At 33.6% G+C, this 15,776-nt stretch overlaps 1 protein-coding gene across 13 annotated transcripts in view; it reads right to left on the bottom strand.

The window, feature by feature from the left end:
- Positions 1-282: 282 nt before the first annotated feature.
- CEP170 (centrosomal protein 170) overlaps positions 283-15,776 on the bottom strand; it is a 147,212-nt gene continuing 131,718 nt past the window's right edge. For 9 of the 13 annotated variants that reach the window (XM_067729480.1, XM_067729479.1, XM_067729478.1 and 6 more), the window contains 6 exons: positions 14,573-14,750; positions 12,410-12,580; positions 8,552-8,640; positions 4,987-5,080; positions 4,179-4,230; positions 2,211-2,603 (listed from right to left, as the gene is read on the bottom strand). In XM_067729480.1, the coding sequence (XP_067585581.1) occupies positions 2,314-2,603; positions 4,179-4,230; positions 4,987-5,080; positions 8,552-8,640; positions 12,410-12,580; positions 14,573-14,750 (874 nt within the window). In that variant the 3' untranslated portion in view covers positions 2,211-2,313. Of the gene's footprint in view, positions 2,001-2,210; positions 2,604-4,178; positions 4,231-4,986; positions 5,081-8,551; positions 8,641-12,409; positions 12,581-14,572; positions 14,751-15,776 lie in introns of those variants that run through there. The other 4 variants (XM_067729488.1, XM_067729481.1, XM_067729484.1 and 1 more) reach the window with 3 other exon arrangements.

The following is a 15,776-nucleotide window of genomic DNA, read 5'->3' on the forward strand; positions in this document are numbered from 1 at the left end:
AAGCTTTCTGATGACTCCAGGCCAGCTAAAAATAAAGGCTGTGCATGTACCTATTACATTAGCGTATTAAGCTAAGAGAATTAAATTTGCTATAATTTGCTAAGAAAATATTTTCTTCTTTAGCCCAAAATAGTATGAAGTTTTACAGTTACCACATATTAATTAAAACTGAAGAATTTCTTCTTTTGCTAAACCTTGGAAAATGATATACAATTATTATATAAATTGATGAAGTATTAGCAATCCAGATGGTAGAAGAAATAAAATGTACAATCAACTGCATAAAGTTCCAGAAACACTTTATTTAAAAATGGAGTTGTAAATGCATAACAAAATAACATAAGTAATAAAGGTAACAAAAATAAATAAGGAGAATAATGTATTCATACAAAATAAAAATAACATAGTAAAAGGCCAAATGTTTGTAATTGAACAAAACTGTGTAAACACTTAAATGATAATGTAAGTAGAATAGATGCTAATATTTTCCTAAACAACTCCTTACCTTCTACTTCCATGTTGATATAATCAGTACTCAAACATTAAACAAAGAGGAAACAATGGTGATTACTTTGTCGTACTTCTTCTTCAAATGGATTGACCCTGTTTTAATGTTTCACTTATTTCTTCAAAGCAATTGTATCTTTCCATTCATGCTCTTTAAAATCATTTTTTCAGTTTTCCTTTATTAGACAGAATTGGGAATTTAGGTTTACAAGGACAACAGTCCATTTACCCTTTTTTTTTTTTAATTTAAAGAAAAATATGAGATCCATCTTACAACAGACTTTTGTTTCTACAACTCTACAAAACAGTTTTTTTGCATCTTTAACTGGCCCAACAGTACAGGATTTTTAAAAATCCTGTAAAGTTTTGAAGTGAACAGAGCTACTTTCCTAAAACAAATGTAGCACAGGATTATTGCTGAAATATTAAAGAGTATTTCATAAAAGTTGCAAAAGTTGCAGTTTTAACCTTTATAGACTGATGGGGTCAAGGTTTACTAATAATATTTAACTGAATTAATAAGATACACCCAAATTATAGTGTTCTGGCAACATAAAGATAATTACTTTCTTTTTAAACTTATCCAAATGTGAACTTACTGGAAGGAGAAAAAACAAGTTTATAGAAGATACTTTTCATAAGCTTCCTGTTTAGCACAGGCCCAAAGCCTTGGTCGTTGTCGCCTTGCAGGGTCCTTATAAATGTACACGACTGAGACAGGATTTACTACTGGGTCCTACAGGGAAACACACAGAAGCAACTTATCGCTTGGGAATGAAACTATCCACTAATCTTATGACTACTGGTTCTCCAAGTTTCCTAATGCCAAAAATTTTAACTTCATGATCATTTCAAGGGAAAAATTTTTTCAACCGTCACATATAAACTTGGTAACACAGGACCAATATACATGTTCTTAGTTTTAAAAATATACTCCACCTAAACTGTCTAGTTTAATCCTTCTAGTTATTTGCCCTAAAATGAGACAAAATCTTACTTTCATTAAAAAAAAATGGTAAAAAGTGCCAAATTCATCTTTTTTAAAGTGGAGTAAAACACCGTGGGGTTAAAACAAATACAGTTATCAATATCCTATATACAAAAAAAAAAAAAAAGATGGTTAGTCCTTACTGACATATAGATATGTCCACCTACCACTCCCAGCAAATCTTAGTGCAAACGTAACAGTTCATCTCCATAAACTCCAAGAAAATTTACGCAGCAACAAAGTTATATAAATCACATATATGTTGGAAAATTTTAGAACACAAGAAGGACTGTTTTGAAAGGTCAGTTTGACTGTGGAGAGTAATATGTCATTGTATCCAATGGTAATGAATACTAATATAAATCCTATTATTTAAGAAGCAAATATAAGTGTTTAACAAATCTGTACAGATGAAGAGGAAGTCCATTTCAGGGAGCAGCTTGGCACAGGATACATGGGGGTCAGAAATGTTGGGTATTTAGTTTGCTTGTAGGTCACAGCATGGCTTAAAGAAAAAAAACAAAGATCTATGAAGGGAAAGGATGCAATTATCGAATTCAATTTGAAAATCATAAAACCACAAAATGTGAAACTGTCACAATCTGATTTTTCCTCTATGTGCATCAAATGGTTATCTAAATGGTTTGAAAGGATTACTATGACTCCACATTATAGATAAAAAATAAATAAAATTAAGAAGACAGAGATAACAAGATTGTAGTTGACCAAGCTTTCTTATTTTGTATAAGTCAACACTGTGTTGCTTCCAATATTCCTAGTCATTCCACAGGTAATTATTTCTAACAAGCAAGAGAAAGTCATTCATGTACTATAACATCTTCCTCTTCCCCATCAGGGTTGAACCTATTGAAATGTATACTGAAATCAGCCTCAGATTCGGCATTCTCAAATTCAGCTGAGACTGAAACAGCAGCAGGATGAAGAACCCTAGCTTCTGGTTGGCAAAGTGTCGGTGTCTGACCCGGGCTGCTGTGGTTATTCACAGGACTGGACTTCTGTTTTGATGGAGATGGCAAGATAGCACTGGGAAATCCCATGTTGTTCAGAGCTTCCAGAGTTCCATCTGGGTCAATCATAGCATTGATTGCTGAAAGAAAAAAAAAGAAATAGAGGGAAAAAGATATAATTGTAGATACAGTTAAATCTGGATATGAATATTGCTTGTGACTTGGATAATATTTCAATTACTGATGCTTATATGAGCTTAAATTTGGCTAATCCTTTCAATTCTATATTTTAAACCCCACTTTCAGGAATTCTGGGGCTGATCTATATTGTGGATTATAAAAACCTAAAAGCTTTCTATGGTCCCTTAAGTAGGCTACGTATGGGCATCTGAGCCTGCTGGAAGACTAGGATTTGGAGATATGGAATTCAGGAAAGATCTTTTTGAAATATGCTTTAATCATTATAAGAGGATGATGAAAATATTGGTTATGATTTAAAGAAACACTCCTGGCCTTATTTATTACTCAGATAATTGGAGATTGGTTGCTAAAACACGGTTCAGAGTAACCTGAAAGTTGAGGAGGCCGAAGTAATTATCAGCACACTCTGAATCCTACCACAGCATGCTGTCCTTCATCCTGGTGAGAGTGCTAGGGTATTAGCCATGTACAAGTATATATGTACCACTGGGCCATAAAGTTCCCCTCATAGTCCAGATACTAATATCCCGTGGCAGCCCCAGCAGGCCAAACAGACCTTGCTACCTCATGGGAAGGGCCAGATAAAAACCAGCTTTCAATCCAAAAGATCCTTGCGTGGACAAGGGAAAATCTTGGACAGTGATTTTCAACTTGGCATTGGGTAGAGTGGGGAGATGGGAGAAAGAAGCACCATAGATACAAGAATTATTTAAGAGGTCCTTTTAAAAGCATACTCCCTCCTACCAGCTAATAATCACGTAAACAAGCCACTTTGCCTCATGGGGGTTATACTATAACCCTTAGGTGTGCTAAGGCTGAAAAACGGTTAAGAATCACTTAGTTGGACCAACATATCATGCCTCTGATAATTCAATCGACAAAGACAGTAGAATTAGAAACTGACTCTGGAATCTGCTTGTTGTACCACTGGGGACTTCTAGGTCAAGACACACATAGGCATAAATGCATAATTAAAGATCTGACATACACCAAAAACAATGTCCCTGTTGAAGTTTAGGAGGCCAAAAGTCTCTTTCTTTTTCCTCTCTACCTCCTCCTTCTGGTCCCTGTGTCCAATATGCACTCATTTCTTGTGGTTTATCCAAATTATTATTATTTATATTATAACATAAGTTCATTTGGGTTATACCATATATACAATTTAAGAATTATCAAATCAAGTAAACAATGCTAATTGTCAATAAGCATTTTCAGCTGCATGTACATATTTTAATATTTTATATATTTTTCATATACTATATATAATACTACGAATTATAACTTCTAGCCTATGTGCCTAGAATTTAACTTTATTATATTTTTAATTATTTATACTGGTTTTAATACTTTCCTTTTATGAGTAATTTGAATATGTAGAATGTTATATCTTTCTCCATACATCATTACACTTAATCAAACAGTGTTCTAATATTTAATAATATTTTAGAAATACCACTTAGAATGTACTTGTCCCAAATTGTTAGCTCTTTACACTTAATCAGTAGTAAATTTACCTTGTAGCTGCTTTTCAACTCTTTTTAGCTCTTGTAAGATAGAAGAAATCTCCTGTAGGGAAAGCAATGACAAAAATTAGCTTACTTTAATTAAAACATTTTTATTTGATTGGATAAGCAATGAACCTCACACTAATCTTATTTGGAATCCTTAATTATTATTGACATGGCACCACATCTGTAGCAACAGGATATGAAATAATTCATGATATCCAGTAAACAAGATTCAAATTTTAAAATCTTTAATGTTGAAACAGATTTTCTTTTCAATGAGATGACAGAAGATGAAAAGTTCAAGATAATAATAATAACAATAAGCAAAGATTCTGAAAAACTTGTATTGATCACTCTTGCAACGACTTTGTAAAAGTGCTTAAGGATTTTCTTTGGAAAATGTATAAACTGCAACCTCGGTTTTAGGATGACTTCCTGAACAATAAAAATCTGTACAAATTCTTGAGGAGGAGACAAGCAATCTATTAAGTAAATAGAAATGACTGATGTCAACTTATATTTGAGTTTGGCTCCTATTTCAAAATTGCTTATTTATAACACATAATTATTATAAGAACAAGAGTGTATAACAGTGAGAAACATAAAAGGTTCCTCCATACCCTCTGCAACTTTGAAGCAGTCAACATTTTAAATCCCTGTGAGAGAAAATTGAAGGCATAAAATTCCCCAAATTTGTGCACTTATATCTTCTTTTATAAATGTAAATCAACACTTTAAAAATAAGCATATCATTCCCTGAAAACAAAACCTTACTTTAAAAAAATGTTTTAATATTCAAGAAAAATGATCATACCATGCTTGAGGTTTTCACAATAGGGACTTCACTTTCAGCTCTTAACTTGCTTTCTATTTCATCCCAATTCCGATCTTTGTCTTTAAATAATATTCTATAAATAAAAAAATAAGCATTTTACTTTTCATATTTTAAAAACTTATCACATTTTTCATGATAATACAAAAGCAATGTATCTTTTCAAAGCTACACAAGAATTAAAAAAAACACTAAGTGTTAACACGAACTGTGAATTAAATACTGAGCCAACATTACCAATAAACTCACTTATGTGAGAGATTTGTACTAATAAAGTAACTGACTGGTTATGAATACACACATAAACCCTTTAGTACTTATCTCATTCTTTACTGAAAATCAAATATAAAACAAATGTAGATGAATAACCCCAAAACTTTATCTAATACTTGTAATTAACCATATAACCACCTTTTATAACAAAAACACAACTTCATTCATATAGAACATACGCAGTATAAATATAAGATGAAAATAGGTTGAATTAGGTATAAACAACTGTCTGTCAAGACCTCTTTAAATAGGAAAAGGCTTCATATTGATTGAGCAAAGCGTGTACATTATTTCAAAGGTTGAAAACTAGAGTACTTATGCTGCTTTTCTTTAAAAATCCTAATTCATGTTAGTATACTTGTACATAATAACCTATTAAGAGTTAAGACACTATCCTTTTGACAAAAACAATTGCTAATAAAGATCCTTATGTTCAAAATTAATTTCAAGTATCTTAACTTATAAAATAAAGGACCACAAAATTTTGACTTGTCTTTCAAATGTGGTATGCTTCTCTCTTCAATCTAGAAGACACGATTCGGCAGCTTTAGAGAGCTGTAAATACTAGGTACCTTTTTAGTTTCTATTTGAATTTTGTCATTGGGCTTGGAAATCTAGTTTAACTGCCTTATATAAAAACCAACACTGTACCGGAAAGTAAAGTATTACTATTAGAAGCTGATCAGTATTTAAGTAGTAAACTAAATTACATTTTTATTTGTATTTCTTCAAAGTTCAATGTGCTAGGTTCAACTTATTTAAAAACATGAAATTCATAAACATCTAATCAAGTCTGGAACATCAACAATTACAAATAACCATACTTAAAAAGGCAACAGTGGTTCCAGAATCCTATATAAGAATATTCTTCTGATCTACTGTTAAAATTTCTATACCCAAAAGACTAAACATCCTTGCCAACTATCTAAGAGCTGTTATCCTAATGACTATGATATTAAGGCATAAGAAATTATTATGTGCTCTATAAAAGAGTCCTTATAGCTTACAGCATTAGGATTGGTGAAAGTAAGAAAACAATGACTATTTCATGGACCAACTTAGAATTACAATGGACTCATACAATACAAAAAGTCTGTGCTTAGCCACACTGAAAATTCAGTGAATTTTGCCAGAAGGTGGTTACTGAGTATAATGCTTGTGCTTTTTCAAATTGTTAAACCATACATATTTCACCTTTGCTGAAAATGTCTTAGAATTGTCACCTGAGGTTCCTAACTCACACACTCACACAAATGTCCCCAGAGTTCTAAGCCACTGAAGGGATAAAAAACTTAAAGACAATATGTCTTTATTGATAAGTTTACCCTTATCAATTTTCACATATAGCTATGAGTTTTAAAGAAGCTTAATTTCCTAGAGTCATAATTTAATAATCATTCATCAACAAATAGTAACAAATATTGTACATTCTAGTCGCTGTATGTTTAGACAAAGACCCCTACTCTCACGGAACTTACATTCTAGCTCATTTATTTGAGCAGGCAGCTGTCTTTGCTACCTACATGTGATTTGTCTTAATTTCATTATTTTGCTTTACCATCTGTATTTTACTATTCACAACTTCTAATCCATCTAAGTCCAATCACCCCTTTTTATTATTAAAATTTATTTTATTATTTTAAAAATATTTTTATTATTAAAATCATGTTACAAAGAAGTAAAAGGTATAATAACAATATATTTTCACTGGATCTTTCTAAATTAAAACTGTGCACATTTTCAGGTTTATAACTGATTTAGAGAAATTACATCAGTTGCAGGCTCTTCATAAATAACACCATTTTCTAATTTCTGATTGGGCTTATAAATGAGTGCATTATTTTCATTTTAATCATACTCAGTGATTAAGTCATTAGTGCTCTAACATCATCTTAGGTGGAATATTGTGTATGTGTTCCTTTAATGACTACATCACTCCCAAGTTTGCTGATCCCACCTTCTGTCACAAGTAAGAGAGCTCTCCTTCACATGACAAACCATCCTCCTATGATTTCCTAATCAGGCACGTGCCCAGAGACAAATGAAGCTCTCCCTTCCCTGGCATAAAGCCCAACTGAAATTTGTAGGAAAAAAAAAAAGGTCAGCTTAATCAATTAGTTATTACACATGAATTAACAAACCTTTAGGGCCCAATCATATGCCTACTATTTAATGCTAGGAGACATGCCTTGAGTTTGGCTCAAGTACTCAGTGTAGTTGAAGGTGATGTATAACTGTTATCATTTTGAATTTGATTCCACCAAAGGGATATCCTAAAACTAGAGCATTATGGGAGGGTTATTAACCAAAGGACTAAATTAATGAAATAAACATCGATTAACAGAATCTTATATGGGAATAAAGTCTCCAAATTCAATCACTGATTGAATGATTTTTTTTGACTGCACATTATTTGTCCAGCACTGTTTTGATGCCCTCACAGCTGAGTGCAGAAGGCAGCCAAGTAAGCAGGTAATTACAATTCACTGGGATAAGTGTAAGAAGGGAAATATAGGATGTGATACTGTGGGAACCCGTAGGAAAGGCACTTGAGAAAATTCAGAGAAGGTTCTTAGAGATATTGCCATGCAATTTAAGTCCTGAAGGATGGGAGAGGTGTTGGACACTCGAAAACTGGGTCCAGTTGAGAGGGCTAGGGGATGATGAGAGATGACAATGGACATACTTCATGGAGGGAATTGAAGAATAGAAAATTCAATACAACACAGTCCCTGTACACAAGATTCTGGCTAGCGAAGGGGTCAGACACTGAAAAAATTATTGTGATTCAACATAAATAAATAGCAAAGGCATTAGAAAATCTAGTTTTTGACTATCTACGGCCTTTTTACATAAATTTTCTGAGTCTTACATGAGTACTCATTTTGTTCTCTTTACTGATGAGGAAGCTGTAACTAGACTAAAGTTTGAGGTCTCATAAAAGATGCCCTAAAATTCTGTCAATTTCAAATACTTACTATTATTTTGTGGAAGAGTAAATTTTTCTGATTATTAATAAAATTAATCTAAGTGATTACAGCTGTTAGCTCTCAATTACCAAGGGGCTGATTATTTGGGACATCTGTTCTCTTTCTGTGCCCTTCGTGCTGTCTAGCATATAGCTATAATATCTAAACAGGAAAGAACATGCTAGTGGCAGCAGTAAGGTTCAGTACCATTGACTTCACGAGTTCCCAGAAGCTGTGGTAGCAGGCTTGCAGAAAGTGGAACAGATGGTAACAGAAGCAAGGATGTTTGAGTAATACAAAAATACCTGATCTTTCCAGCTGTCTTGTCTATGGACTGTCTTATCTTCCTAGAAAACTGAAAGACGGATGACAGCAGCAGATTATCTCCCATGACCTGAAACATGAAAAGAAAAGAACAGACATTAAAACAGTACTGCTCTATTGGATAACCACCAAGAATACTAGTCACAACTCACTACATTTAGGGGCATTTAATATTTATGCTAATTTTAATAAAGATCAATGAAGAATCTAATTAGAGCAATGTGTAACTAAATTGAGAAAGAAAAGTAAATATTAACAAAGGAGTTCTTTTTTGTTAAATAACTTGTCAAGTTTCCATATTATTTTCATCATATAACTTTCAAAAAACAATCCATATTATCTAATCTTCAATTACTATCATGATCCTGTCCCCCATGCTTCCAATTCAAATGATCACAAATGGGAAAATATAAGTGATTTATTATCTTTCAGTGACTGACCCCTTCGCTAGCCAGAATCTTGTGTACAGGGACTGTGTTGTATTGAATTTTCTATTCCTCAATTCCCTCCATGAAGTATGTCCATTGTCATCTCTCATCATCCCCTAGCCCTCTCTACTGGACCCAGTTTTCGAGTGTCCAACACCTCTCCCATCCTTAAGGACTTAAATTGCATGGCAATATCTCTAAGAACCCTTCTCTGAATTTTCTCAAGTGCCTTTCCTACGGGTTCCCACAGTATCACATCCTATATTTCCCTTCTTACACTTATCCCAGTGAATTGTAATTACCTGCTTACTTGGCTGCCTTCTGCACTCAGCTGTGAGGGCATCAAAACAGTGCTGGACAAATAATGTGCAGTCAAAAAATCATTCAATCAGTGATTGAATTTGGAGACTTTATTCCCATATAAGATTCTGTTAATCGATGTTTATTTCATTAATTTAGTCCTTTGGTTAATAACCCTCCCATAATGCTCTAGTTTTAGGATATCCCTTTGGTGGAATCAAATTCAAAATGATAACAGTTATATATCACCTTCAACTACACTGAGTACTTGAGCCAAACTCAAGGCATGTCTCCTAGTATTAAATAGTAGGCAAATATTCACCAAATAATATGCACACAGAGATCAAGAAGATTATAATCCTTGTTCTCCACAGTGGGAAAGATAATTTTTAAAAATTTACTTAAAATAATAAGTTTTAATGATGGGGGTTGTTACCACCCCAGTTGAACTTTATGGGCAAAACCAAGGGTTAGCAAACTTCTGTAAAGGGCCAGAGAGTGAAGACTGGGGCCATATGGTCTCTGTCACAACTATGCACCTCATTATAGCAAAAGCAGCTACATTATAGCAAAAGCAGCTGTGTCATAATAAGACTTTATTTACAAAACCAGGTGGTAGGCTGAATTTGGCCAGCATCCTGTAGCTTGCCAAGAGCTAAACCATGAAAGGCACAGCTAGTGTGGAATGCTAGAAAAAGGACTGAACTTGGGACTAGATATGGGTTCTAAAATCAGTTCCTTACATTGTCAGAACTATATCTAGACTCTGTAAAAAAAACCCAGAAAATAAGATATGGCCTTGGATGTTAAGGTGCTTTAAACACTGGTAGGGGAGATAACAACAACATACAGGAAATATTATTAAATATTTTTATAAAAACAATGTAAATAAGTACTAATTGTGATTCACTGCTTTACGAATTCTAATGAAAGGGAGTTCAGTGAGTGGTGGCATTAACAAGGAAAGTATCATGGAAAACCAGAACTTGAGTATGATAAGTATTTGAATTTAGTGAGGGATAAAAGGTAACTTAGGGTGTGAAAAGCAACATAAAGACAATGAAAGGCTAAATAAGCATAATGGTATTTTGTGAGCCTTGAGAAAAAAGGCCAAATAAGAGTAGAAGACATATATTAATTAGGAAGGAGTGAGAAAGGGCAGGGTAGTCTACGGTAGATTATAACATAGAAAGGATATCTCTCTTTTCTACGTCATAGAGTTCAGTATCACAATGTATTAAATTTTTTTCTGATTATCAACTATGAGATAACTATCAATCTAAATGTTTCCATTCTCTTTAAAAATATAAATTTCTATAGTTTTATTACATTTAGAGGAATTTATCTTCCTAGACCTCAGGACAAGTAAGTATGAATAAGATTAGAGAATGGGCCCTTTCTCTGAAACCAAGAACAACTTATCAACTATCAGGACAAAGAAAGTGTGTTCTAAAACCATCTAGCATATTATAATTGCAGCTATGGAACTAGCTACAGTGCTTCTCCATCAGGTGGATTTTTTTCTACTCTGTACTACTGCAAACATATATATTCTTATACGCTAACTTTAACCTCCAGTTCCGTATATCCAGTAATCCACAGATGTGGTCCTAGCAACAAGAGAGCCACATGGAGCAAACCTAAACTCAACCTACAACTTTTAATTGCCCAGCTGAGCAGTACCACCAGTTAACTCACAGGTGTGTGATAAATAAATGCCTATTGCTTTATGCCACTGAGATTTTTGTGGTCTGTTATAAAGAAACAGCTAACTGCTATAATCTACCTCTAGGTTTTTTCCATCGCAGCTCCCTGTCTCCCTCCGCCCAAGGTAAATAATGTCCTGAATCCCATTTATCATTCCCTTGCTTTCCTTTTTATATAATTTGTTAGATCTATTTCTATCCTAAGTATATATTTTTATTTTATTAATTTGTGACAAAACACATTATATACAATCTTTTGAGAATTACTTTTTTTATTTTGTGTATGGTATGTGGGCCTCTCACTGCCGCGGCCCCTCCCGCCGTGGAGCACAGGCCCCGGACGGGTAGGCCCAGCCGCTCCCCGGCACGCAGGACCCTCCCAGACCAGGGCACGAACCCGCGCCCCCGCATCGGCAGGCGGATTCCCAACCACTGTGCCACCAGGGAAGCCCTACTTTTTTCATTAAATGTTCTATTGCTAAAATTCATCCACATTGTGGCATGTTGCTGTAGTTCATTTGTTTTGATTACTCCATAAATTGTTCAATTTGTGTACATACCAGTTAATACATTCAATTTTCTTCAGATATAAACACTTATATTGTTTCCAAGTTTTGTTACTGTCCATACCGCTATTATAAATATCCTTTTGCATGACTTTTGCTCTCAATGGGAAAGGGTACGCACTAGCAGCAAAACTACTAGACAACGGGCTATGTTTATGCTCAACTTTAGGAAATAATGTCAAGCTGTTTGCCAAAGTGACTGGACCAATTTAACCTCACTAGCAACAATAAGAAATCTTATGTATCCACATCTTCTCCAACATTTAATATTTTAAGACTTTTTTATTTGTTGCCAATTGAATGAGTATAAAATAATCTCACTGTAGTCTTGAAAAGTATTTCTCTGAACACTCATGAAGTTGAACATCTCTTCATAGGCCTTGGGTATTTTCAGTGAAATGCTGTGCATGTTATTTGCAGATTTTTCTACTGGGCTCTTTTTGCCTTTTTAAATTGATTGTAGGAGTTCTGATATATTCTGTATACTAATCCCTTATTGCCTATATGTTTCACATAGTCCTTTAACATATCAAATTTATCAATCTTTTATTAAAGTCAAAACTTTTTGTGCCTTTTAAGAAATCATTCCCTACTGCAATGTTGAAAGATATTTACCTATATTTTACTAAAGAATTTTAAAGTCCTGCTTTTGCCCTTTAGGAACTAAATTCATTTGGAGTTAATTATTTGTATTTGATGTGATGTCAGGATGAAATTCCATTCTACCCATAAGGACAAGCACTTTTTTCCCCAGCCCTATATATTGAATAGTTCTCATCTTTTTCCCACCAATGGGGCATGCCTCCTTTGCCATTTGTTAAAGTTTATGGTTTACTCACTTCATCCCTGCTCCAGGTTCTCCGCCTTGTAATAGTTAAGTGATCAGGAGGCTCTGTTGGTTGAGGTCTTGGATCACTAGACCGACAGTTGTTTCCTTCTGGTGTTTTAGAATGAACTAATGGAGGGATCTTCCGGAAGTTGAGGCTTTCATCAAAAACACGATCAACTAACTAATAGGACAAAAGCAAATCCTTATGAGCACAGAGTAATTTGGAAAAATATAGATATTGGCATTATAGTTTTTATAATTAGACAGAAGTCATTCCATTCTCAGGTAGTAATAGAAGCATGAAATCTTCAATAAACCAATTACTTTCTTTTTATAAGCACTTCAAAGGTGTCTGTTTTATAAAATAAATGTTCATCTACAACGATTTTCAAAATCCAAAATATGTAACTATGTTAAATTTGAGTCTTCCATGGATAAGGTTTCCCCTAAATGGAAAACACAGATGGTAAATAGAAAAAACTGAGCCATGTAGATGGACAAGGAGTTCATTTTACTCACATTGCCTTGCCCATGTAAAATAATCTTTCTTTTTCTTTTAGTTTCCTATCTTGCTTTTTTCCTTTTTTTCTCCCCAAATCCAGGTGCCAAATTTCTTCACAGATAAATAAATTGCAAATTATAATTAAGTTTCCAAAAAAAAAGTTTTTTTTGGTTCACAAAGTAAGTAGTTTTTGGTCTTAGATAAACTTTTAGCAATGTTACAGAAATGACATATTCCAGTACAAATGATATACTGCCATCTACAGTGCAAATTATACACATACGGTACAAAGTAGCTCAGGTTTACTGAAGAAGGAATAAACTCTAGTACAATAATAAGAAATAAAGCCAAAAGGAAAAAATGGAAGTCTACTCAATGAAATGTTTGAAAAATTTTACTGGGTCTGAGTGAAGGTACAATCATGTTAGACATTTAGTTAGACAGCTGTGAAAATAATATCTTCATCATTTAAAGTGTACCAGAAGAATTGTGTATGTCTTGCCACCAAGAGGATTCTTTTGTTTTTCACCAATAAGAATGATTTTCATATACATTTACAATTGATCACTGTGGTAACAAAACTCTACACAGGTTGATGAAACATCATTTACCAAATTAGACAACACATAAAGGGGAAAAAAAAACAACCAAAAAATGACCATTAAAGAATAAGATTATAAAGGTGACAAAAAGCAACTGAAGAAAATTTTAGTAGTACAGTTTACCAGAATTAAATTTGTCAAAGAGGCTAGCCATTTTTGGCTACTATTGAGAACATTATTTTATAAAATTAAGGGAGTGGAATGAATCATCAATATTAGGGGCTGGCAAATTTTTTCTGTAAAAGGTCAGATAATAAGTATTTTAGGCTTTGCAGCCATACAGCTTCTGTTCGACTACTCAATTCTGACGTTGTAGCATAAAACAGCCAGATGATAATTAAACAAATTAGTGTGGCTTTGTTCTAATAAAACTATAATTCATTTTTCAAAATGCCAATCTTTTGTTTGTATCTCTGCACCAAATCAAGAGAGCCAACATGGCCAGAGTACATTATTTTTATATTATATGTTAAAGGCACCTTCTGGAGCCATGTATGTACATGGTGCCCCCAGGAGTGGGAGGGCAGGAGGCCCCGGTTTTGGAAGGGCAATAGTCTATATATGCTAACTTACATTGCAGAGTTCACGAGTGTTTCAAAACTGGATACACATATTTGAGTGTGTGTGTAGGTATATTTCAATTTCTTAAGAATCTTTGTGTATACATATGCATGTGTATATTCAACAACAGAATTATTTAAAGTCGTGAAAACTGTAGAATTTTTCTCTTTCTTTGCTACTAGAGATAACTACTAGTTAAGAAGCTACGTAAAATTTACAAAAACTTTATACAACTATTTACTATTTATACATTTACCAAATTTGGATTTGCTTTTCAGATACCGTTTATTTTCATATTTTACAAAGTGCTTATTTTAAATCATTTTATAGCTTCATGTTAATAGTAGACAAAATGTTAGCCTTTACTAGTTTTGTTATAAAAACATAAAAGAAACTTGTTAAAGTAAAGTTGGAAAATGCAGAGCTTCATGCAAACAGGAAGGGTGGACGTAACTAAAATAAACTAAGCAAAAAGCTAAAAGCAAAAGAAATAAAGAAAAGAAAGAACCTTATGCATTTCTCCATGAAGATCTCCTACCTCTTCTCTAGTGTCTATGGCAGAGCCAGGGGTGGTGGCAGCAGTGCTTACTGTGGTACTAGGGGCAGTGCCTGATGAAGTCACTGAATCTATCTCTCCTGCTACATCGTTGATTTCCCGAGCAATGAGAGCAAGATCTTGGCTGATCCTGGCAATAATTTTAGAAAAGAAGTTTAATACTTTCAAATAACAGGTCTAGAAACAATCATTTTGATAGAATCAGTTACATAAATTGTGTATTTAGTTAAAGATCTGTACTCAAAATTTAAGATTTTTTTGGACATGCTATTAACTATTTGATATTCAAAGTCTTAAACTTTAATTCCAAATATTAATAAAACTAAATTGCACGTCATCTACAAGTTGTCACTTTGAAAAATACATGTTAAACACCTGAAGTACTGATATATCTTTTAAAAATACACTGTTAATGTTAATGACTATACAGGAGTCCTTAAACTTGGGGGTGGTGAACAGAATTCAAGGAGTCCATGAACTTGAATGAGAAAAGCAATTACAACTTTATTTTCACTACTCTCCTAACTGAAACTTAGCATTTCTTTCAATTATAAATACAAGCAATAAACAACAGTGGTATTAGCAATACTGCTGATTTTTTGTCAGTAAAAGTAATCACATTATAGTTGCTACAAGTACCTCAAAACACTTAGTCATCACTATTTCAAAATTACTGCAGTTCATTAAACCCACAGCCATAACATTCCATTTAGTATGTTAACAGAGAACCATATATTACTATATACCTTTAAAAATATTTTGATAACTGTATTTCAATATAATTGCATTTCTTTGTCATTCTAAGTATTTTACATTTATGCATTTAGAAACATTCTTCTGAGAAGAGCTCCCTAAGCTTCCCCAGATGGCCCAAGGGGTGTACGGTACCAAGGTGAGGAACTGTGACACAGCATGGCACTTTACACCATATACCATACTTCACAGTACACAGTATGTCATTTGAGGGTCACAAGATAGAGGCAGAGCTTGTGAGGTAGAACCTATCGGATTATGAATAAAGACACACTTTAGGAGAAAATTACTGGCTTGCTCATGACCATACAACTTAGAAGTAGCTAAGACAGGGCCAGATTCCAGGTTTAGAGCTTATTTCCATAAAGCCATTTATTTGTATTTTTAGCTACATGGATTGAAG

The sequence above is a fragment of the Pseudorca crassidens genome, chromosome 2 (assembly GCF_039906515.1).
Source record: "Pseudorca crassidens isolate mPseCra1 chromosome 2, mPseCra1.hap1, whole genome shotgun sequence".
Lineage (NCBI taxonomy): Eukaryota > Metazoa > Chordata > Mammalia > Artiodactyla > Delphinidae > Pseudorca > Pseudorca crassidens.